Source organism: Mustela nigripes, chromosome 3 (assembly GCF_022355385.1).
Source record: "Mustela nigripes isolate SB6536 chromosome 3, MUSNIG.SB6536, whole genome shotgun sequence".
NCBI classification, from domain to species: Eukaryota; Metazoa; Chordata; class Mammalia; order Carnivora; family Mustelidae; genus Mustela; species Mustela nigripes.
Window position 1 is genome coordinate 196,531,777 of NC_081559.1, and position 23,018 is coordinate 196,554,794.

Genomic DNA, 23,018 nt, shown 5'->3' on the forward strand with positions numbered 1-23,018 from the left:
GCGCCTGGGGGAGGGGCCAGGCTGCTGCCCGTCCCCGCCCCCCCCCCGCAGGGGCGGAGCCTGATTTGTTCTTCCGAGTGTGCTGCTGAGTGTGGGTGACCTCGGGACGTGCGGCGGGGTCAGCCCCGTCCTGCCGGCTGGGGGCTCAGAGCGGCCTCTGACACAGCCAGGGTGTGGGGGGTTGGGGGGGCAGAGAACCCCCAGGGAGCTCACCCTCGCGGACACTCGCGTGTTTGTAAGTACAACGTCTTCCCACACTTCTTCGAAGGCAGCAACCCACGTGCTGGCCTCGAGTGGCCCCATCCTGCCAGAAGTCCTGCGGGACTGGAGGATTTGGTGTTGGGGTGCCGAGTCCGGCAGAAAGGATCCTCCAAGCTCAGAAGGACAAAGAGGACTTTGGCTGGAAATGAGCTCTGGAGGCGTTTAGAAGCCATGAGCCAAGGGTCACCCCATCAGCCACATGAGGAGGAAGAGGGCTCACTTCCTCCCCCCCCTCCCCCGCAGGCTCTACGGCCTTCTGACCACCAGGAGCTATCACAGACCCCAGCGAGTCCCAGTCATGGAGGGACCGTGCTGGTCCGTGTGCCCTCCAAGGACCCGAGGACCACAGCATAAAACAGATGGCTGACCCACCACCCTACGGCTGGCTGGGCTGACCTGGTCCCTCCAGGAGGGCCCTCAACCTGGCCATATCTGTGCTGTTCCACCTGGGGTGACTTGTCCACAAGCCAGAAGGGACATGGGCTGAAAGACCACCTCCCAGCGGTGCCCCACTGCCCGGGAGCTGGAACCAGGGTGAAGGTCACTTCTGCCCCAAAGGAATGAAAATGATGCTGTGATTTTAAGTGTCATGTAGCAGACATCATTTTAATCTCTCCGCTACAGGCATATGGTGTAACAAAGGACTTAGAAATTTACTGATAAAATTAAACTAAGGGGGGGGGGGAGCAGGCCAGTGCCAACAATGACGCCAGGAGGAGAAAGTGATTAGGGAGCGTGTTTGAAACCGGTGTCAGGGTAGTACCTCTGAAAACAGATCAGACAAGAAGCAAGGAGCACTTGGCTTTGGAAAAATCCTGCACACAATGAACTGTTTCCACCGACACATATAAAATCCTGAAATAATCATTGAGGGTACAGTGTGATGGAGCCAGGGGCCGACCTGGTCTGGGACCCCTGGTCCCACTCCATCCCCTGTGCCGGCAGGAAGCAGCCCTCTACTCTGCTCTGAGCTGGCTTCTCGGGGACTCAGCTGCCTCCCATGGAGCCACGAACACGGGCTGGAACAGACCATGCACACGCTTCACACCGTCAGTGATGGTGGCTGGAATTCCTCCCCGCTAAAGATTACATTTCTCTCCAGAAGTTCTGATCTTCCTTGGGCAACTGTCCCCCTCCCGGCCACAGAAGAAATCAACATTTAGTCACTCGATGCCCCAACCAAGGGGCAGGCAACAGGGTCCTGCAACCCAACCCCAAACACTGCAGCCCAGTTCCTGAGCCCTGATCACTTATGGCAGGTGTTTCCAAAGACGTTCCTTGGCTGCAAATATTGTCAATTCCCACTATTTGCGACAGTTTTGTTCTATGACATCACCAAAAACACTGAATTAGTGAACACTAGACTTTGCTTGGAAGGGACACACAGGATTAGTCTCCCTGCAAGCCTCTGGCCACATGTGTTCATCAACCAATTAATGTTAAATATTTGCCCACCACACATCTAGTAAGGGGCTGATATTCAAAATATGTAAAGAACTCATGCAAGTCAAAAGCAAAACCCCCCAAATAATCCAATCACAGATGTTTTCCCAGAGCTATGCAGACAGCTAACAGATACAGGAAAATGAGCTTGTCATCAGGAAATGCAAATCAAAACCACAATGAGATCCCACCTCACACCTGTCAAGTGGGCTGGTCTCAAGAAGATAAGAGACAATGGGGCGCCTGGGTGGCTCAGTGGGTTAAGCCGCTGCCTTCGGCTCAGGTCATGATCTCAGGGTCCTGGGATCGAGTCCCGAATGGGGCTCTCTGCTCAGCAGGGAGCCTGCTTCCTCCTCTCTCTCTCTCTGCCTACCTTTCTGCCTACTTGTGATCTCTCTCTGTCAAATAAATAAATAAAATCTTTAAAAAAAAAAAAAAAGATAAGAGACAGCAAGTGTTGGTGCATGTGGAGAAGCTCATGTGCTGTTGGTGGGAATGCAGACTGGTACAGCCACTCTGGAGAAGAGCTTGGAGCCTCCCTAAAAAAATTAAATACAGAACTACCGTATGACCCAGCAACTCCACGTAGGTATATATCCACAGGAAATGAAAACAGGATCTTAAAGAAATGTCTACACCCACGGATACTGCAGCAGTATTCACAAGAGCCAAGACACGGAAACAAGCCAAGTGTCCTTGGATGGATGGATGGATGGATGGACAGACGGATGGATGGATGGATGGATGGATGGGTGGACGGATGGGTGGGTGGATGGCTGGCTGGATGGGTGGACAGATGGATGGACGGACGGGTGGGTGGATGGATGGGTGGATGGATGGACAGACAGGTGGGTGGATGGATGGGTGGACGGACGGGTGGACGTGTGGATGGATGGGAAAGAGGTGGTGTATATACACAACAGAATATTACTCAACCATAAAAAGAGAGGAAATCGTGCCATTTGGCAACAGCATGGACGAACCTAAAAGATATTGTGCTAATTGAAGTAAGTCAGACAAAGGAAGACAAATACTGTGACTCCTCTTGTAGGTGGAAAATAAAAGCCAAGTTCACAGATACAGAGAACAGACTGATGGTCACTGGAGGCAAGGGGCATACAGGATGGGAGAAATGGTCGCACCGTTTTAGTTGTGGTTTTATTTTATTTTATTTTTTTAGCTTAAATGAATTATCCTTTTTATTAGATTTTTTTTATTATTATTCAAGAGAGAGAGAATGAGAGAGAGAAGGGGGAGGGTCAGAGGGAGAAGCAGATTCCCCGTGGAGCAGGGAGCCTGATGTGGGACTTGATCCCAGGACTCCAGAATCATGATCTGAGCCGAAGGCAGCAGCTGAACAGACTGAGCCACCCAGGGGCCCCTGAACTGTCTCTTTTACAAAAGGTTTTTAAATTTATTTGTCAGAGAGAGAGAGAGAGAGGGCACAAGCAGGGGGAGCAGCAGAGAAAGAGGGAGAAGCAGACTCCCCGTGGAGCAGGGAGCCTGATGTGGGACTCGAACCCAGGACCCAGGGATCGTGACCTGAGCTGAAGGCAGACACTTAACCAGTCACTCCGGTTTACCTTTTTATTTAAAAGAAAAAAAAAAAAAAAGTGGAGAAGTCCTGGACAAGGGTCGTAGCAGTGGGAAGAAAGGGCTGGGGAGGTTCTGGAACCTCTATAAGGTCTGAGGAGAGGAATGGGGACCACTCAAGCTCGGAGTTACTGGGGTGACGGAGGCTTTTATACTTCCAGAAAGGATTCTTACGGCCGCAGGAGAGTCTGTGAGCGCACTCCAGCGGACACCGAGAGGAGGGCAGAGCGCAGGACGGTGGTGGGGGCTGACCCGCGGCATCTCCAAGCGTCAGGTCCCCCAGACCCGCCGGCAGACGACCTGACGGTGGCATCCAGACCGCTCTCCAGCCTCTTGGCCAGCGCCTCCAGCGCCCCCAGCTACCCCAGCCTCCTGAGTACGTCTCTCGCCACCACCACGCAACAGCCACGGAGCCAGGGCGTGGCTGAGGTCCCCCTCACAGCCTCAGCTTCTCACACAGCCACCTTCAGGCCACAGCGGGCTCCAGTCCGCACCCCCGCCCCTGCTGCCGGTGTTCAGGAGCCCCATTCTGTCTTTCTGCTTCCACATCAGACGGGCAACGGGCGAGGTCGAACTGAGGCTTGGGGGAGGCGCAGGTGAAGGGCGTGAGCACCCAGTCATCATGCTGAGGAGCTACAGGAGGCTCCCGGAGCCTGGTGCTAAGCCCGGCCCTGGAGGACAGGGGGATGCAGCCCCGAGCCCGCGCATGGGGTGAACACGGCGTCCGGAAGCCCAAGCCCTCTGGGAACCTCAGCGCGTGGCCTTGTTTAGAAATAGGGTCTCTGGGGGCGCCTGGGTGGCTCAGTGGGTTAAGCCTCTGCCTTCAGCTCAGGTCATGATCCCGGGGTCCTGAGATCGAGCCCCGCGTCGGGCTCTCTGCTCAGCGGGAAGCCTGCTTCCTCCTCTCTCTCTCTGCCTGCTTGTGATCTCTCTGTCAAATAAATAAAATCTTTAAAAAAAAAAAAAAAGAAATAGGGTCTCTGCAGGCATGATTACCATGGGGTTTGCAGTGAGACCATCCCGGATGGGCAGGTCCTAGATCGAATGGGAGCATCCTTGTCAGAGACAGGAAAGGGCCCACAGAGACACGGGGAAGAGACCAGGTAGAGATGAAGCAGAGACTGAGGGACATGGCCACAAGCCAGGGACCCCAGGAGCCCCAGCAGCTGGAAGAGGCAGGGGGCAGCCTCCCCCAGAGCCTCCAAGGGAGCGCGGTCCTCTGACATGCTGGTTTCAGCATCTGGTCCCCAGATTGTGGGGGTGGTGCTTTGTTACGACAGCCCGGACACTGACCGCGACCCCATGGCTGCAGCTCACACCTCGGGGTCTCCAGAGCCCATCCTGAGGCCAGTGGCCCTCCACACCCTTCCCCCACCTCCAGCTCCGCCCCTGGCCTCTGCAGGTCCAAGACCCCTCAAAACCCCATTCTTCTTCCCAGAGAAACCTCCTTTGGGGGTGCCTGGGTGGCTCTGTTGGTTACGTGTCTGATTCTTGATTTCAGCTCAGGTCATGATCTCAGGGTCGTGAAATCAGGCCCCTCGATGGGCTATGAGCTGGGTGTGGAACCCGCTTGAGATTCTCTCTCTCCCTCTCCTGCGGCGCCTCCCGCCCTGCTTCCCACTGTCCCTCAGGAAGGAAGAAAGGAGACAAGACAAGAAGGAAGGAAGGAATCACTTCACTCTCCAAGGTTTACAGGCCCCTTGAGCAAAACTCAGGCTCTCCATTTGCTGGGATGAATAGGCCTCCCGGCCCCTGGGGACAGCATTCACAGCATAAATGGAAGCCTGTTCCCCCAGGACAATGACTCCCATCCGTGTGCAGGGACAGAGGTGGCGCCGGGAGGCCTCCCGCTCACCGGTCCAGAGCAGTGGACGTGTTCGAAACGCAAGGTACGTGGCACAGACACGATTGCTGAAGCGTTTGCTGTTTTGTTTCATGCTGAGTATTTCTGATACTTCAGGGTCATAAAACCAAATTTTACTCGTAGTCTTTGGTCTATGACACCCACTCCCCATTGGTCCCCACACAGCCCTGATTTCTTTCTTTCCTTTTAATAATATAACAACATTCCGTGAGCTCGCCAGCCGACAGGAGGACTCACACTTTGACACAAGCTTCCCGCTCCCTTGAAACCCTGCTCAGTACCCTCTGTGCCCCTACACAACCCTGTCTCCGTGTCCTGGGGGAGGGACACTGCATTCTGGAATCTTGAGATCTTGAGTTGATTGTTCTCATCCTCCCGAGAGGGACAATTGCTAGAGATGGATGGACGGACGGACGATGGAGGGACGGACAGGTGGGTGGGTGGACGGTGCTTGGAGGGCTGGACGGACGGAGAGACAGACAGATGGATGTTAGATGACAGATACACAAATAGATGTCATAGAGTGTTATCACCTACGAAGCTATATTTGCCACCAAACTTACATAAAACCACAGTGTAAAGTACTTGGTGGATGAACGCCAGCTTTGTGTCATTTGCTGGGACTCGCCCACTCGATTCCACGCCGCTAGCCTTCTCCCGTACCGTGGCGGACTAGCTCGCCCACGGCACCTGCCGCACAGCACCTGGCCGCCTCTCCCTCATGACCCCAAGTCCCCGCGACAGTCCCTTGGGCTACTTTCAGACAGCCGTTCCGTGAACAATGCAGCCACACATCCTGGCACACGTGTCCCTTACACACACGTGACGTGTCCCACTGAGGAATGTGCCGGGAAGAGATCGCTTGACTGTGGGGAACAGAACACTCAGAGAACACGCCGCGGTCTCCCCAGGCGGCCGCACCCTGGCTCCTCCGACGTGCAGGTGCGAGAGAAACTGGCATTCCTCGTGGCCTCATCAGACTCGTGAACATTTGCTCACTAGGGGTATGACGGACTGTTTGTGACTGGCATCTCCCTGGTAACTAGGGATGCCGGACATGTCTCTGCGGGCTGCGTGCTGTGGGACTGGCCTGCGTGTGTCCCCCGCAGCTTAGCGAGGGCGCTCCCTGGCTCCGAGGTAGAGGAGAAATGAGGCCTGGCTTGAGCAGGAGGGCTCTGTGAGAAAACCCAAAGGTTCGAAGGCATGCTAACCATGGTGACCAGTGCGTGGGACAGTGGGGGCACTCACCAAACAATGAGTGGATTTCTGATCGGCTAATCTTTACGTCTTCCCAGCTGGGCCCATCAGGTCGACCAGTGCCCCCTACAACTCCTCCCCTGGATCAAGACCCCAGACCGTGTTGCCTCAGGAAGATGGAAGCTTGCCTTTCTGACCACCTGTGTGTCTTCTTGCCTGACAGGGTCCACACGTTGCTTAGTCCCCAAGTGAGGGGATGAAGACACAGTGCTCTGGAGGGATTGGGGCAGGGACCCTGCTTTCCCCTCAAAGGGAGACTTGGGAAGGGGGCAGTTGGAGAGAACTGGGGCCCAGGGGCAGAGCTAGGATGGGGTCCCCATCCACAGGAGGGCCCCACTACCTCCGCACCGCCCGTTGGCCCCTCCTAGTGAGCCGGGACTCACCCGCCGTCCCTCTCCGCCCTCACCCACCCACCTTTCGCTCCACTTGTTCATTCTCCAGCAAAACTGCCACCGGCCTGCGGGGGGAGGCGGCTGGCCGGGGAGGCCAGTTCTGGGGCATCTCTGTCCAGGGATGGCCCGGGGTCCCGCTCCAAATGAGCAACCTCCCAGCAAGCAGCCCCCCTGGGAGGACGGATGCAGCCTGACACGGACACCCTGCCCACCTCAGCCCCCCGCCCCGGGCACGCGGGCGCTCCCTGGGCAAAGCAGCTCACGCACACCAAACCCCCAGCCTCACGGCTGCCTCCAGCCTCCCACGCGGCACTGGCTCTCCTAGCTGGACAGACACTTGACAAGTTCTCCCAAACCCCTCCCTGGCCTTCACCCAGCCAAGGTTCTGGGGCTGCTGCCAGCTCTCTGACAGGCACCAAGACTAGTGTGAGGTCGGGGGCCCTTGGGCACCGTGAGGGGTGGGGGAGACTTGCCTTCATCCCAGGGCTTCTGGAACTTCAGCGAAGGCAATACGAGACCCACCCTGTCCACAGACTCTCCCTCCACACCAGGGCCCCCCCCATCTCTCCTGGTGTCCTGTAGGTGTCCCAGCTCAGCCTGTACAGCCCCCAGCTTGTCACCTGTCCAGAACTGCTCCTCACCTGGGCCCTCACCCGGGCCCCTCCCCCAGGCCAGGAGCCGTCCCCGCTGTCAGCTGTCACTCAGCCCCCCCTCAGTGTCCCGAAGCCCTGTCACTTGCCCCGCCCCCCGACCTCCATGTGGTGACCCTCTGGCCCTTCAGAGAACCTGGACGGGAGCCCACGACCCCAGCGCCCGGCCAGCTCTCTGCTGCACGCCGGCAGGACTTGAGAAGTGTCCGGGCCGGCCTGCTTCCCTGAAATCTGAGCTCCTCAACCTTGAACTTTCTCAGTCACTGTCCACCTGTCCCCTAACAGGCAGAAAGACCCGCCTGTCAACCCCTCTCGCAGGTCCAGGCCAGCAACACGTGGTCTCCCCAGTGGGAACCAGTCCCCTTGCCCACGTGCTGAGGGCCATGGCCTGCACAACCTCGCCTGGTCTGCCCAGGCTTTCTTAGTGCCAGCTCAGGGGTGAGTCAGGGTACGCCCACACCCCTGACTGAGGCCAATCCCACCCCCACTCAGGGAATTTCGGTGTCGGCGGCACAGACCCAGGCATCGACCACTAACCAAGAGAAAGAGGAGAGGCTGACTCCTAACCAGTGTGGCAGCACCACCCCCAGTGCAACGCCCAGTCAAAGACCAGAACGCTCTGTTGTCTCTGCAGGGACTGGGACAGGCACAGCCCCTAAGGCTGGTGAGACGGCCAGACCCGCCAAGGGGACAGGCCACGGACCCTGGGGCTCAGCAAGACCCCCGCAGAAGCCTGGGGCAGAGCCTGAGAACATCCCTAGAAAGGGGGGACGGGGAGACCCCCGCACTGCCCTGTCCCTGCGCAAAGACGCCCAGGATGCACAGGGGCTCCGGCAGGCGGCGGTGGGCACGGGGGACGGGAGACACTCCTCCCCTCCCTGACGGGCACGCACGTAGGCCCTACTCAAAACCTGAAGTTAAAAGAAAACGGAGGAGCCTCTCAGCCACTCCACAGGACAGGGTCCCTGCTCCCCTGCCCCAGCAGCACTCTCCAGGGCAGGTAAGGAAGCCTCAATGCCCCGAGGCCCCGGAGGAAGGTCTGGCCCTCCCGGTACCCTCTGCAGGGGTGCGACCCGGGGCCGTCACAACTGTGTGCCCACTGTTCTGTCCCTGCGACCGAGAGCCTGGCACTTGGCTCCCCAAAAGTGGAAAATGAACCCATGAGCCCCTAAAACCGTGAGCTCGCTCTTCCCAGGTGTCCCAGTGGGCACCCTCTGCTGGCCGGGCTGCGGGTAGGGCAGACTCTGGAGCCAAACCCGGGCACTTTGCTGGGAGGTGGGTGTAGGGCCCCACCTGTGCCTTCAAGGCCTCGTTGGCTGAGGTCTCATTGCCACCGGAGACCTTGCGGGAAGGACCAACTTCTTCACCTGCCACAGGGGAAGGTCTACTTTCCCGAAAAACTCAAGGACTTTTGGGTCTCCGGTGGGCAGGTGTTGGGTAGAAGCGGGAGATACCCACAGACAACATCTCAGGTAAACGTCCCTCCCGTAGAACGTGAAGCAGGGTGCCTGGGGGCTTGTCAACAAGCGCTGTGTGCAGGACAAGGTGCCAGTGGTGCCCTGGGACCCCGGGAGGAGACGGAAGCAGCAGGCGGTGGGGGAGGGGGTGCAGCCGGGAGGCCAGGGGCTGGTGGCATGGAGACTTGAGATACGGACTCGCTCAGACAAGGCTGAGGCATCCACGGCGGGGCTGGGGGCACAGGCGGGGGGCAGGGTGGGAGAAAGAGCACCAGGGAAGGCCCCCCAGGACGAGTAGCGCTTCAGAGGAGGCCACAAGTTGGGGGGTGGGGGGTTGTCAGAATGGGGGAGGGGTCAAGGCAAGCCTCAGACCCCAAGAAAGGAGGGGTGCCCGCTTTCCCGCCCCTCCTCCCCCACTGCCATCTGCCCCACCAGCTGGAACAGGGTTCCTCTGCCTGCGCCCGCCCCCCCCGGTGCCCCGAGAACTGGGCGTACCCCCACCTCACAGACAGAAGTGCGGCTCAGAGGGGACGGAGGGCTTGGTCAAGATCAAATAGCAAAGACCCAAGTCCGGGCGTGTCCTGTACACACGGTGAGGATTTCGGGGTCTCGGGGTCTTACCTCTTCTAGGTCTGTTTCCTCGGTGTCAAGTGGGCAGAATAAGACCTCCAGCCGGGCTGAGGTCCCCAGTCCCCCGGTCCTGCAGCTTCCCTGGGCCCACACTAGAGGCCTCCAGAGCCCCCCAAGAGCCAGACCGCTCCAGATGGGGCACCCATCTCCTTCGTGAGGCTGCCAAATCCCTAGTTCACCTCCAATGAGGACACCCGAGGACTAGAGACCCGTCTCGGTCCTGGACCCGAAACACAGGGGACCTTAATGCAGCAGGGTGATGGGAGTCTGGCGGTGGTGGAGAAGAACGTGGTGCCGGGACCCCCCCGGGGCTTACCTGTCGCGAACGCCCAGGCGCCTCCTCTCCAGGACACCGAGCAATGGAGCCCACTTAGTAGCCACTGGTTTCGCGAACGGACACGTCCTCGTATCAGCAAAGGGCGAAAGGCTGTTTCTCTTAAACTCATCACCGTTCCTCCTAAAAAATCTAATTGAATTATGAATAAAGAGCACGAGCCGAACAGAGTCCGATTTCAAGTCCCAAGGCAAAGGCCAACCCAAGGCGCCACAGGGAGGAGGGACTGTTCTGGCCTCACTCGCCCCGCCGCGGGCCCCGCCCCCGCGTGGAAGCCCGAAGGGCGTGAGCACCAAGTGCTGGGAAAGCAGAGTCGTGTGTCCGTTTGCTCACAGCCTGCCGCACGCCTTGAAAATCCAGGGTCAGGGACCACGCAGAGCTCGGGGGAGAACAAGTATCTTTTCCCTGCGTGGGTTCAGCGCCGACGGTGGCGGCCTCGTCACCCCCACTCCCTCTGCACCTCGCGGCCGCCCCTGCCCCTGCGTTTCTGGAATTCACGCCCACACTCAGCAGCCTCCCAGCCCCTAAGGCGTCCCTCCGTAACCTTGGCTTTGCTGGGAGATGCGTCCAGACCACACCATGGAAGAGGGCTGCGGGGGGCGGGCAAGCAGCGCCTGCCCGCCGGGAGCAGCACCCCCTCCCCCGCCAGCAGAGCCCCCCCCCCACCGAAAGCCCTCCACGTATGAGCACAGCCCCCAAGCCCGGGCGAGAAGAACAGAACTTGAACCTTTCTGTGCCCATCCGCTCCAGACCCGTCTCTCCAGGCGGCAGAAGCCTGACGTCTTGGTCTTTTCCCTCCCAGGGCTGCGTGCAGTGAGGGACAGCTGGCGGACCCACAGCCTCACCCCGGCCCATCTGGTCGCCGCCCAGTGCCAAGACCCACGGCTGTGCCCTCGCTCGGGTCACGGGGGCCTGGCCCTGACCCTGCTCCCAGGCCCACCGCAGCACAGAGGCCCGCGGCTGTCTGCAGCCCCCAGCCCAGACCTCCGCCAGCGGGTATCGCTCAAAGGTCCTGCCACTGGGACCCACCTTCGGCTCCTGCCAGCCCGAGGCCTTCTCAGCCCCGGCATCTCCGCCTAGTCGGAGGCAGCCGCCTCTCTCCCCTCCACGTGTTGAAGTGGTGCGACGGGCCTGTCTACAGACTCACTCCCGCCGACTCGGAGAGGCCCGTGGCGGGGGCTCCGGGAAACACGGAGGCCAGTGACCCACGGGCTCCCTCGGTTGTCCGCCGTCCTGAGCCGCAGACCCCCCAGCCATCCTGCTTCAGTGGAGGCCAGCTGGGGATGGGGGGGGGGACTTCTGGAAAGAATGGCATGAAGAAAATGGAAAACAGGGGTGCCTGGGTGGCTCAGTGGGTTAAAGCCTCTGCCTTCGGCTCAGGTCATGATCCCAGGGTCCTGGGATCGAGCCCCGCATCGGGCTCTCTGCTAGGCGGGGAGCCTGCTTCCTCCTCTCTCTCTCTGCCTGTCTCTCTGCCTACTTGTGATCTCTGTCTGTCAAATAAATAAATAAAATCTTAAAAAAAAAAAAAAGAAAAGAAAATGGAAAACATCAGCTCGCCACATGGAAAATGGCCACTTTGGTTTAAAGAAAAGGAAGAAGTCTCGATTACAAGCACCAAAACTGCACGTTACCTAGCTTCGACACGGGGGAGTACAAGGCCCACGGGGGAAACGAGCTGGAACGGGGCGCAATCAGGGCCCGTGGGACGGGAGGAGCGTCGCACTGGTGCCGGGGACCCCTCACACAGGCGGGGCAGCTCGGCCCCAGCGGCAGGCCCAGACAGTGACCGTCGCTGCCGAGCAGCCTTCTGGAACCGGACAAACGGACCCCAGCATTCACCTGTAAGAACAAGTCGCAAGAAGCGAGGAGGGGACTCGCCCCACCAGAGGAGCAAGGCACCCGGTGGGCCCACGCACCGCGGCCAGAACATCCCGGCTCGTGCTATGACCCAGGCGGCACCTGGAGTCACGGGGGACAGACGGGTGCGTTCAAGATCGGCGCTGAGAAACACCGGCCGCGTATTTCGGAGAAGTCCTGACTCCTGCCACGTGGTAAGCACACTCCGGGACCTTCGGGATCGGAGGGAAGGACCCCAATCCGGAACAAAGAGCGGAATAGGAAGACCGTTTTCCTAAGATAAGCGCCGAGGAGCCTGTCCTCAGATCTGAAAGCCAGAAGCAATAAAGATCGATTAGACTCAGCCACACGGAACCCGAGGGCATACCTGGGTGTGCAGGAAAATGCCCCAAAATGAAGGTCCTTGGAAAACACAGACCACAGGCAGATGCTACCCCACTCACAAAAGGGTCTCACACTTCAGTAAGAAAAGACAAAAGCCACAGTGGAAAAACGGACCAAGGCAATTACGAGGCAACACTCACAAGTCAGGACAAACGTTCCGTCTCACTAACAAGCTCTCCAGGGGAAATCAGGATGAGAGTCTAGTGTTCGTCTCCCAGGCGGACACGGAAGCTCCTTGGGGGATCGCACGGGGCAGGGTGGGAAGAGCCTCCCTTCGAGGAGATGGGCATCTTCCAAGGAGACATTTTCCTGGCTCAGCCGCATGCTCCCGGAATCCCTGGAGATGGAGAGTCACTCGACCCCATAAGGACACGAGGCCGAGGGCACTCCCAGCCTGGCCGATCAGAGACTGAGAGCAGCCCCTCTGCCCGCAGGGGAGGGGTGGTTAAGAAGGGGTCGGCTCATTCGGAGGGACACTAAGCAGACCCCCAAAACAAAAGGTCTGCGTAGATCCTGAAGGACAACCTTGGTGGAGTCTTTAGAAAAATAATCAAGGGGCACATGGGTTTACCAGCACCTGCCCTCTGGCCCCAGCATGCCACACGGACGGTGGGGTTTGACCCTGCAAGGACAGCTCACCCTGGGGGACAGGGCTCGCTCGCTCTCAAGCGTGAGAACCCAGACTTAGAAGGGGCCGCCGGAAGCGGAGAGCAAAGAGTTCCGAGCGGGCTCTCTGGGCCACGCTGCCCTCAAGCCCCCATCTGCCTGGAATCGCACCGCTCTCTCGAGGAGCTGGAAGGAGCTCCCCACTTTTTGTGTTTTAAATACTTCCCTCAGATAATAAAGTCAGCACAAAGATTGACCTGGAAGTGGGTTTGAACCCAGTGCCCACGGGATGGCCCTTGTCCTCCGGGAACCTCCGGGGCCCCCACGGTGTCCTGTCCTCGCTGGCACCAGCGTTCAGCCTCTGGGTCTTCAAGGCGCTCTTTGCACTTGCCCTACGTGACAGTGCCCGGTCCCTACACACCGCAGACACCAAGCCCCCATGGCGGGCAGCACATGGTGTGGAAGTTTGGACGCGGTGGGAACCAGGTGCATCGTAGAGCAATGTTACAACAGAGCAGGAGACACGTCCCTGGCCAGTCCCACCAGCAGGAAGTGGACATGGTCTCCAGTGACCCCTCTTCCATCTGGCTCACCCCGGACATCAGATTCCTCTCCCTCGCTCACACACGGGAGCCCCGGGAGGAACGCTACGGCCAGCTCTTAGTGAAACCACGGTTCTTGCCACGGGGTCCCGGCCTGGGAGTGACCACGGCCTGGGTCAGCCACGAAGGACAAGGAAGAACAGATGGAAGGCCGGACCCTGCAGTGGCTGCTGACCTCACATGGCGAGCCCGGGCCCCAGGGTGACCCACGTGGCCAGAAGTGTGGGAGACTGGGCTGAACCCAGCGGTGCAGAGACCCACGGCTACGGCAGGTCCCTAAGAATTACCTGTCGGTACCCCCTGCCTCCTCCCTCCCAAAGCCCCCGTCCCTCTGCACCACTCCACAGGGGCTGCCTCAGCCCCCACTCAGGGGCTGGCCTTCACGACCCTGTCCGCAAGGTGCCCTTGGTGGAGGCAGGGGTGTCTGGCTAAGAGGCAGAGTCCGGGCACAAGTGCGATCCCGACAGCGCTCTGGGGAGCGGTGCCTGAGTCCGGTCGCCCCAAGGCTCCACGAGAGAGCAAGTGAGAAGAAGAGTGAGGTGTCCCTGTGTGTGCGAGGTGCTGAGGGCCAGGGATAGTGTGCGAGCAGACGTGAGTGTGTGGGGGCTGGAGCACACCAGTCCAGGCGCTGGGGGGGCAGCACTGTTTCGGCGTGCACACCTGTGGACGTCTGCGGGGCGCGTGTGCACGCGGGTGTACACGTCTAGCGTGCCCGTCTGCACATCTGGCTGTCCACACGCACATATGAACACTGACAAGGCCTTATCCTCGCGTACCGGCCCCGAGATTCTGCCCACTCCAACCTCCCCTTCCATCTGCTGTCAGGCCCCAGGCCCCCCAGCAGCCCCCGTGCCCCGCAGACCCCCAGTCTCAATGCCCCACAATCTCCGCCCTCGGCCTGCACACCCTCGGAGCCCCTCGCTGCTCTGCCGGCCTCATCCCGACACCCAGGCTCAGACCCAGGTCTCTGGACCACAAGTGAGTTTATTTCTCCACGGAAGATGCCCACACAGCCGGGCTGTTGGGCTGGGCCTGGCTCTGCCTGGCTTCCCCTAGGAGACCTGGGGGTCCCGGCCCCCAGACCAACCCCCCCCACGGGGGCCTCCTTCAGACACCAGGTTTCCTGGAGCCGTCCTGCTGGCCGGAGCTCAGAGCTGGTGGAGAGAGGGAGGCTTCCCTGTGCAGGGAGGGGTGAGGCCAGGCTCTGGGGAGGAAGCTGGGGGGCCTGCAGCGGTGGGAGCTTAGGGCCCAGCCCCCAGGACAGTGGGCCCCAGGCTGAGCAGGAGCCCCCCCGCCAGGGCCCAGGGGCTGCCCCCCACCCCCGGCCCTCCATTGCACAGGTCTCCCCCACAACAGTCCACGTCCACTTTTAAGATCCCAGAGTTAATGAAGCCCATCAGATAGTCTGAGAAGAAGTGTCGCTTCACGAAGTCACAAGACGAGGCGCACATCTTGTTGACAGAGTGGTCTTTCCGGCCTGGGGGAGAGGTAGGGCGCCTGGGACCGGAGCCACACCCCGCCCTCTCCGCCTCACGCCCGGCCCGGATCACCACCCCAGCCGGCAGAGCTGAGTCCCCCACCCGCCCACACCGTCTCCACATACGGAGAGGGCCACACAGGGCCCAGGGCCTCACACTGGGCAGCACCCTGCCCACAGCCCTGTGCCCTCAGCCAAGGACAGAGGGGCTCAGAGGACACCAACCGCTCCCCGCCCAAGCCCTGGGCCTGACTCACTGCTGCTGGGGTCGGTGATCCGCACGCTGGCGCACACTGTGTCTGACGGCTGACACTGCTTTGGGGTGCAGTGGCTCGAGTTGGTGGTCAGGGTGCAGTCCTGGCACCACAGGCCGTGAGCTGGGCAGGGCACAGGGACGCGAATGACCAGAGGACCTAGGGGGGCGGGGGTCAAGCCCGCCGCCCTTCTGTCCCCACCCACCCGAGGCTGGCACTGCTGAGAGAACCAGGCCACGGTAGGAGGCCCAGCACCCCCTGCCAGGAGCGAGAAGGCCACGCTGGCCCCTGGAGGTCAGGCCCTGGGAGAACCTCTGTGCCTTCCTGGCAGTTGGGGGGGGTCCCCCCACTGGAACTCTGGCAGCCCTGGGCACCCTCCGTGGCCCGTTCGCAGCTGTGCCCACACTCCAGCCACACAACCCACGCACCTCTGGGCTCTCCTGCACACTCCTACCCCATTCCCACACCTCCCCTCGGGCTTCAGTTGGGTCCAAGGAAGGAAGGACCACACGGACTAGATGCGAGGCCAGGTGGGGCTCTGCGGGGGTTGATGGGGCGCGAGAACCCCGCCCCCTGCACCGGGCCAGGGGCGTCTGGGCGGGACTAGCTGCAGCGGGCTTCCCGGCGGGGATGGGGGGGGGCCCGAAATCGCTGGGTGTCCTCAGAAGCTGGGAGGCCCCCACGTGGCTGGGGCTGGAGCTGGGGCTGGAGCTGGAGCACCAAGAGTGAAGGCGACAGGCGCGAGGGCCCGGAGAGGGCGTGGATGTGACGGGCACCGTCGGAGGATGGCGGCCCCGCAGCCCGGCTCTCTCCGGAGCCGCCTCGGGCTCTTCCGGCGACCTGGCCCAGCCCCGCGGGCCGCCCCCAGACTCACCGGGCGCAGAGCACAGCAGGCCGGCGAGCAGCACCAGGCCGAGACTGTTCAGGGCCGCAGGCGGCATGCTCCGGGCTGGCCTCGGGAAGGCGCGGGGGTTGTGGGCGGAGGTCCTCCGGGGCGCGGGCCTGGCAAGTAGCCTCGGTCAGGAGCCCCAGCCTCCTGCCGAACCCGAAGCCCCCTCCCCTTTTCCGGGACGGGAGGGCAACCTCTCCCCCTTCCCCCCCCCCCGCCCCCGCCTCGGAATCACCGGCCCGGGAAGGGGGGCCGGGGTAGGGGGTCGTTCGCGAGCTCGAAAAGCCCCACCCCCAGCCCATCCCCCAGAGCGTCCACCATCGCAGCATTCCCCCAGGGAGAATAGGTCCGCCGTCTCGGGCAGGGCGACCTCTCGAAACGCCCCAACCCGCTCCTGGCACCTGTGGGGTGGGGGTTGCGGGGGGGAGCGCGTCTTCTCCTCCCTGGGGAGCGGTAGGTGCGTCCGGAGAGAAAAGGGCAAGACAAGGTGCGAGCGGGCGGTACCTGCCGATGGGGGAGGGGCGCGCGCCACGTCCCCACCCCCACCCCTGGGCTGGGGGCCCGGGAACCCCGCGCCGAGTCCCCTCCCGCCGCCTCCCGCGCGCGTCCGGGTGCTCACCGCAGGACGGGGCGTGGAGCACGGGCCTCGGGTCGGGGGCGCACTCACATCCCTGGGGGGTCGGCGCTCCGGGGCTCTGGGAGGCAAGGGGAGCGGTGCCCTTCGGTCTCCCTGCGGACCAGAACCCGGGCGCAGCCTTGTCTTTCGGGGAACGCAGCCGCAGACGCGGACCCCGCGCGAGGGGCGGAGCGGAGCCGGGGCGGGGGCGCGCGGGGGGCGGGGGCGGCGGGAGAAGCGCGGGCGGGGCGCGGGGGGCTCCGGGGGCCGCGGCGGGTCGCGCCCCTCGACAGCCAACGACGGGCCCGCGCGTCCGCCCCCTCCGGTGCCGGCTCCCGCCGCGGCCACCCCGCGCAGCCCTCCCCGGCGTGGGCAAGATCGCTTCCCCGCTGCTTGGCCGAGATCCCCTCGGAATCTCTCGGAAGGACGTTTACTGCGAAAGGAAGCGAGCGAAGCGCACAAAGACGCAGAGAGGGGAGGAGGTAACAGCCACGGTGATCGCGCAGGGCCCGTCCGCGGGCTCCGGTGCTCGGAGCGTCCCCTCCCCAGCCCCGCCGTCCCGGCTCCCGGGTCCGGCGCTTTGAGGCTGCGCTCCCCCCATCCGCCGCGACCCGGAGCACCCGCGACGCCCCCGGTGGCCACCACTGCCCCCAGGCCTGCGGCTCCAACCACGCCCGCCCCCCGCCCGAGGGCGGAGGCCCGAGTGCTGGTCGCGGCGTTCAAGGCCGTCGGATGCCCGCTCGGCCCGTTTCAGCTTTGTCCCTCGCGTTCCGGCCCCACGAAGCTTCCGAGTGTTGTGCCTTTGCACTTGCGGTCTGTCCCGAGCCTGGAATCATCTCTGCTGAGCACGTGCTGGGGGCCCTTCCTCTTTGCCCTCCTTCATTTGGCCAAAAAATAGTCACCGAGTGGCCCCTGTTGGCGGGTCGCTGCCCCGGGCCTGGCACCACAAAGGAGAAGATTCACTCAGCCTCGCGTCCGACAAAGGATCATCACTGAGACGCCCTCGTGAGATGATCCAGTCGCCGTGGGCGCTGACCAGGCGCTTGCTATGAGCTCTGCTCCTGGCACCTGCGACCTGCGACGTTAGAGACTCCCCCCCACCCGCGGGGAAGGACTCTCCACATCCCCACCTTATAATGAGGAAGCCCGAGCACAGAGACCTTGAGCTCCCTGCCCAAGGTCACACGGTGGCAGGTGACACAGCCAGTGCTGGAACCCAAGCAGTGTGGTGGCAGGACCCTACACCTCCGTGCTCAGGTCTCCGGAGGCCTGAAGGCAAAGGAGACAGACAGGCAGACCCAGCCCCCATACTAGGGCTACCACAGAGCCATCCCACTGAATGGACTCCACAGAGTCTGTTCAAATAGGAAAGTCAAAACTTTCAAAGTTTTCAAGTCAAAGTCAAAACTCAGCAAACATCCAAAGAGCACAAGCCTGCAATGACACAACAGAAACCATGAAGAGCGACCGATTTAAATCTCCACAAACTTTCTAAACTGGAAGTGGTAGCTATAGGATATAAAATTAACCTGTCTCGAGGGTTTAAGATATATTTAAAGGAAAGAAAACTGACCAGGCTTCGCTGTGAAAAACAGGAGAGCCTCTGAAAATGAAAAACTCACCACAGAAATTAAAAGGTCATCAGAAACGTTGAAATATGTTTGCCAAATACACATAAAAGTCGTTTCAAAACACGTGGCATGGTTTCACTTCTGTGAGACGTCCAGAATGGAAAAGCCGAAAAAGAGGAAACAGAGATTCATGGGTGCCTCGGCCTGGGAGCAAGAAGGAGTGCGGAGTTTCCGCCAAGGTCAAGGGGTTTCCTTGTAAGTGATGAAATGTTTTTTAAAAAGATAGTGATGGGGACACCTGGGTGGCTCAGTGGGTTAAAACCTCTTCCTTCAGGTCGTGATCTCAGGGTCCTGGGATCGAGCCCCGCATCGGGCTCTCTGCTCAGTGGGGAGCCTGCTTCCTCCTCTCTCTCTGCCTGCCTCTCTGCCTACTTGCGATCTCTGTCTCTCAAATAAATAAATAAAATCTTAAAAAAGAAAACTTAGTGATGATAGTTACACAACACTGAATGTACTTGAACCCACTGGATTAGAAACTTTAAAAGGGTGAACTTCAAAGTACGGGAGTTGCATCTCGGTCAAGCTGTTGACACAACTGAAGGAGTTTGTGAACTGGAATTTGAGTCTCCAGAAATGATCGAGAATGTGTGCAAGGGTTACCGAGATAGAAGACAGGAGAGGTTGGGGCACACAGTGGGCCCCGTGCTGAGCACTGAGGGAAGTCGCGTGGGTGCTGTCCTGAGCGGGGTAGGGGGAGCTGCTGGAGATGCTCTCTCTCCCACTCCCCCTCCCGCTCACACTCTCTTGAAAAAAAAAAAAAAGTTGATGAAAGATAAGCGTTTACAGGGAAACCTAATGTGTACTAAATGGTATCAATAAACAGAAAATCCACGCCTTGTGCAGCATCCAAAGCCGTGGACTGCCGAAGACGAAAGAAGATGCTTCAGTAGCCGGCCAGAAAGGGACCTGAGCTCCGCAGATACAGTTGCTCGCGCCGAGGCGGGGACTGAGGACCCAGGAAATGTGCTCAGACGAAGAGGAACGGTCAGCTAAGAACTTCACGCACAGTTTCCCCAAAATCAGTGCAAAATAAAATTTTCAGATCATTAAAACTTTAGACAAATATATTTTTTCAGATAAAATTTTGGAGACGTTGAGAGAGGTTAGGACTAGCAGGCACTTTTTTTTTTTTAAGATTTTATTTATTTATTTGACAGACAGATCACAAGTAGGCAGAGATAGAGGGAAAGTGTAAGGTTTTGCAGCCGAGGTAAACACAACACCAGGCAAGGTAGGCGCAAGGCAAGATTTATTAAAGGCGTCTCCGGCGAAGTTTCAGGGCTCAGGAGAAGGGGAGCCGGGAGCCCGGAGGAGGTGAGTTTCCTTGACTCGGGAAAGGGGAGTGAGAGACGTCACACTGGGACGTCGGGGTGGGGGGATCTTTTATTGGACCAAGTAGGGCATGGGCTCACATCCATATTTGGTGATCGGAAGGTATGGGGTGAGAGCTCCTAATACTCCTGTTTCCTGCAAAGGTATCAGGTTACCTATGGAGATGTGACCTGGGGTACACCCTTTTGGCGGGAGAGTCTAGAGTTAAGGAAGGGGTGGTGGGGACTGGAAGATGCCGGTGGTCGTTTCTATTGTTCCTCCTGCATTCCTAGAGCTGCGGACCCAACAGGAAGCAGGCTCCCTGCTGCGCGGAGAGCCTGATGTGGGACTTGATACCAGGACCCTGGGATCGTGACCTGAGCCGAAGGCAGAGGCTTAACCCGCTGAGCCCCCCAGACACCCCATAGCAGGCACTTTCAAAAAGGTGTACTTCAGGAGGGAAGAACTAGACACGAGAAGGGACTGTGGGAAGAACCTGGCTTTCGAGGAGAGGGAAACCGCAGTTAGCATTGCCGTCCAGGATGGCGGGAACGTGGGACCCGTGAGGTCTGAGCTGCCGACGTGGAATGGGGGGGTGACTGAGTCAGAGGGTCCCCGACCCTCGCAGCGCGTGAGAGGAGCCCTGCTCACCATGAACTTGCGCCTGTTCGGGCGTTAAGGGTGCAGGGAAGGTTTTGAGGATGCCGGCAGAAGGCAGAAGGCGCGGCACTCGTGCGGGGACCCCCCCCCCTGCCCCCAGCAAAGGCGGGACGTGGAGATGGTCCCTGTGTCCGGCCCTGCCCAGTGAAGGCAGGCATGCCTGGGCAAACAGAAAGGTGGCTCTGGAGTGATGTGAGCGGTTCTGAGAGCAATCTGGGGCGGGGACAGGGCCTCTGTGAAGGGGACATTGAGCCAAGGCCCGAAGATGAGGCTGCCTGGAGCTCCACGTCCCAGAGCTGGGAGTCGGCAGGGGCGGGAGCGTTCGGGAGAGGAGCCAAGCAAGGAGGAGGAGGGCAGAGCAGGAAGAGGGAGGGGGAGGAGGAGGAGAAAGAGGGGAAAGGGAAGGAGGGGGAGGGGATGGGGAAGACGGAGGAGGAGAGGGAGGGGGAGGGAAAGGGGGAGAGAAGGGGAGGGTGTAGGAAGGCTGCGTGCAGAAACGGTTTGGAGTTTGTCCTAAAAGCCGTGGGCCCCAGGAAGTTTCCAGGCTGGTTGTGCCCAGACCCCATCACCCTCCTCGGAACTGACACACGCATTTCAGATTCACACTGCCTTCTCCGTGGGACTGGGGCGGGCGGCGGACGGATGTGTCTGGGTGTCTGCCACAAGGCCAGCCTCCGTCCCCTTCTGGTCAGCTGGATTCCAGGTGCCCCGCCCAGTCATGGGGTGCTTGCAGGGGGCACTTGATGGGGTCCCTGCCAACCACAGTCAGTCCACTCCAGGAATATGATTCTCAGCCAAATCTCTGTCCAGAGATGAACAAGGTCCCTGCCAGGCCTGGGGCGGGAAGGCCAGCCCCAACATCTGGAAATGTGGCGTGGTAGGTGGACTGGCAGAGCCCCTGGGCCGGTGCCCGCACTAGGCTGGGCTTCATGGAGCACTCCCCCTGGGCCTGGGCTGGACTTAGCCATCTTCTTCTAGCAAAGAGAGGGGGGCAGAGGGACAGAGGGACAAGATGTCACTCTGAGACAAGGTTATAAAAAGACAGAGGCTTCTGAGGCAGGCTCCCTCCCACTCCCAGACCGTGCATACTGGGGAAGCCAGCTGCCCCGTGGCAGGAGTGAGGTCTGCCCACGACCACACAAGGGCAGGAGTGAGGTCTTCCGAGAACCACACAAGGGAGCTTCAGTGCTGACTGCCCCACCCAGCCCCCGCCCCGCCAGATGAGACCACAGCCCTGGACCACAGCGAACAGCAACCTCCTGAGGGGCCCCAGTGAGGCCATGCCTGGAATTCTGGTCCCCAGACACCGGGAGAGAATAAACCATATTGTCTGAAGCCCCTAAATTTGGGGTAATTTGTTATGCAGTAAGAGAGAGCGCAAGTGGGTCAAGTCTGACTTGGGCATGCTGTGAGGGAACAGATGTCAGGTGTTTGAAGAGTGAAGTCCGCCAAGCCCTGGGGAGGCGGCTCTGGGCCCACTCCGAGGAGACGGAGAGCAGAGATGGCACTCTCCCCTCTCCTGCTTGGTGGGCTTGGTTGCCAGGGGGATGGAGATTCCTAACCCAGTTTCCAAGCTGCTCTGCCTCATCCCAAGCATGTGGGTCAGTTTTACCCTATCAGGATTTTTGCAAACAAAGAATAACAATCAGTCATGATTAGCAGAAGAAAGGGCTTCCTGTAAAGCAGTGGGAGCAGGAGTCCCTGTGTGTCCTGGGCCCTTGCAGTCTGGACAGCTCCTGCACCGAGCTGCTGACCACTGGGCTTGCTCTCCGTCATCCCAGGCTGCCTTGGCCCAGAGACCCAGATCCTGGTGAGGGAGCACGGGGATCTCACCCTGCCTGGGCTGGGGGGTGGGCCCTCTGCACCCAGAGCAACTATAGGGCAGCCCCAATCCCATGCTATGCTCAGGGCCCAGGATGAGGGGCGGAGGGGGCCCTCCTCACTGCAGAGGCCAAGCTCAGGTGGTCAGAACCAGGGACAGCGTCAAAAGCCCTTGCACTTGGCCAGAGCATCTTGAGTCTCTAAGCCCACAGAAGCAGAGGACAGACCTCTCTAAGGACAGGCCAGGAGCGGGCTGAGGTTGGGGTCCCGCCTGAGACCTGCTCCCAGAGCTTCCCTGACTTGTGTTTTGGTCACACTGTCAGAGCCCCTCCAAGCCATCCCAGACTGGCTACGAGGAGTTTGTCCCCAAGGACTGCCCTGCCTCCGAGAGAGGCCAGCCTGTCCACCAGGGCGGACTGTCACTCACGTGTCAAACACTCCCTGAAGGGCTGCCGACTCAGGGAGGGAGGAAGTTTCTGATCCCCAGGATTTGCCCTCCCAGAAGAGTGGGTGCAAGGTGTGTGCTGGGCCAAAGTGTGGCCCCAACAAGATGGCCAAGTCCTGACCCCAAAAGGTGACCTTGTTTGGAGATGAGGTCATCCTGCATCTGGCGTGGGCCCCACACCCACCATCTGGCACCCTTAGCCAGAAGGGAGAGAGCTGAGGCACAAAGCTCCCGGGGGAAGGTCTCTTGGCAGCGGAGACCTACCCTGGGGGTTGGAGCCACCGGACTCGGAAGGAGCCAGAAGGAGGAGGAGTCTGCGATTTGCGGCAGGAAACAAGCACAGGGTGTCCCAGCACCGGGAGAGGGGACGCTGCTCCCCAGCCCTGGCCAGCTGCCGGGGTGCGAGAAGCCGGAAGGCCTCCTGGGCTCTGAGCGCCCAGGGACCCGTCCTGGGCCCAGGACAGACAACAGAGGGACGCTCCGCTCCCACTCACCGTCCCACTCAGGCGCGTCTGCGGAGGGGCGGGGCCGAGGGCGGAGGGGCGGGGCCGAGGGCGGAGGGGCGGGGCCGAGGGCGGAGG

The 23,018-nt window shown here is 60.4% G+C and overlaps 1 protein-coding gene, 1 long non-coding RNA gene and 1 other non-coding gene across 4 annotated transcripts; all 3 read right to left on the reverse strand.

The window, feature by feature from the left end:
• Positions 1-3,843: 3,843 nt before the first annotated feature.
• On the reverse strand, positions 3,844-3,942 carry LOC132014821 (small nucleolar RNA U13). Its single transcript, XR_009403456.1, has one exon. It is a non-coding gene; the product is annotated as a small nucleolar RNA U13 (small nucleolar RNA).
• Positions 3,943-4,253: 311 nt separating this feature from the next.
• Positions 4,254-10,893, reverse strand: LOC132014347 (uncharacterized). Its single transcript, XR_009403294.1, has 4 exons — positions 10,609-10,893; positions 9,864-10,013; positions 9,539-9,767; positions 4,254-6,336 (listed from the first exon to the last, which is right to left on the reverse strand). It is a non-coding gene; the product is annotated as an uncharacterized LOC132014347 (long non-coding RNA).
• Positions 10,894-14,299: 3,406 nt separating this feature from the next.
• LOC132014346 (lymphocyte antigen 6H) lies at positions 14,300-16,661 on the reverse strand. Of its 2 annotated transcripts, none has more exons than XM_059395270.1 (4): positions 16,573-16,661; positions 15,939-16,066; positions 15,068-15,187; positions 14,300-14,810 (listed from the first exon to the last, which is right to left on the reverse strand). In XM_059395270.1, the coding sequence occupies exons 2-4, from the start codon at positions 16,003-16,005 to the stop codon at positions 14,575-14,577; spliced, it is 423 nt and encodes a 140-aa protein (XP_059251253.1). In that variant the 5' UTR covers positions 16,006-16,066; positions 16,573-16,661; the 3' UTR covers positions 14,300-14,574. The 2 variants fall into 2 exon arrangements, with proteins under 2 accessions (XP_059251253.1, XP_059251254.1); XM_059395271.1 differs by lacking the exon at positions 16,573-16,661 and adding an exon at positions 16,355-16,566.
• Positions 16,662-23,018: the final 6,357 nt, after the last annotated feature.

Coding starts and splice junctions, on each gene's coding strand:
- LOC132014346 (XM_059395270.1), bottom strand. CDS start 16,005: ATGCCGCCTGCGGCCCTGAACAGTCTCGGCCTGGTGCTGCTCGCCGGC. Junction 15,188..15,938: donor CCTGCTGTGCTCTGCGCCCG/GTGAGTCTGGGG, acceptor TGCCCTGCCCAG/CTCACGGCCTGTGGTGCCAG. Junction 14,811..15,067: donor GATCACCGACCCCAGCAGCA/GTGAGTCAGGCC, acceptor CCTCTCCCCCAG/GCCGGAAAGACCACTCTGTC.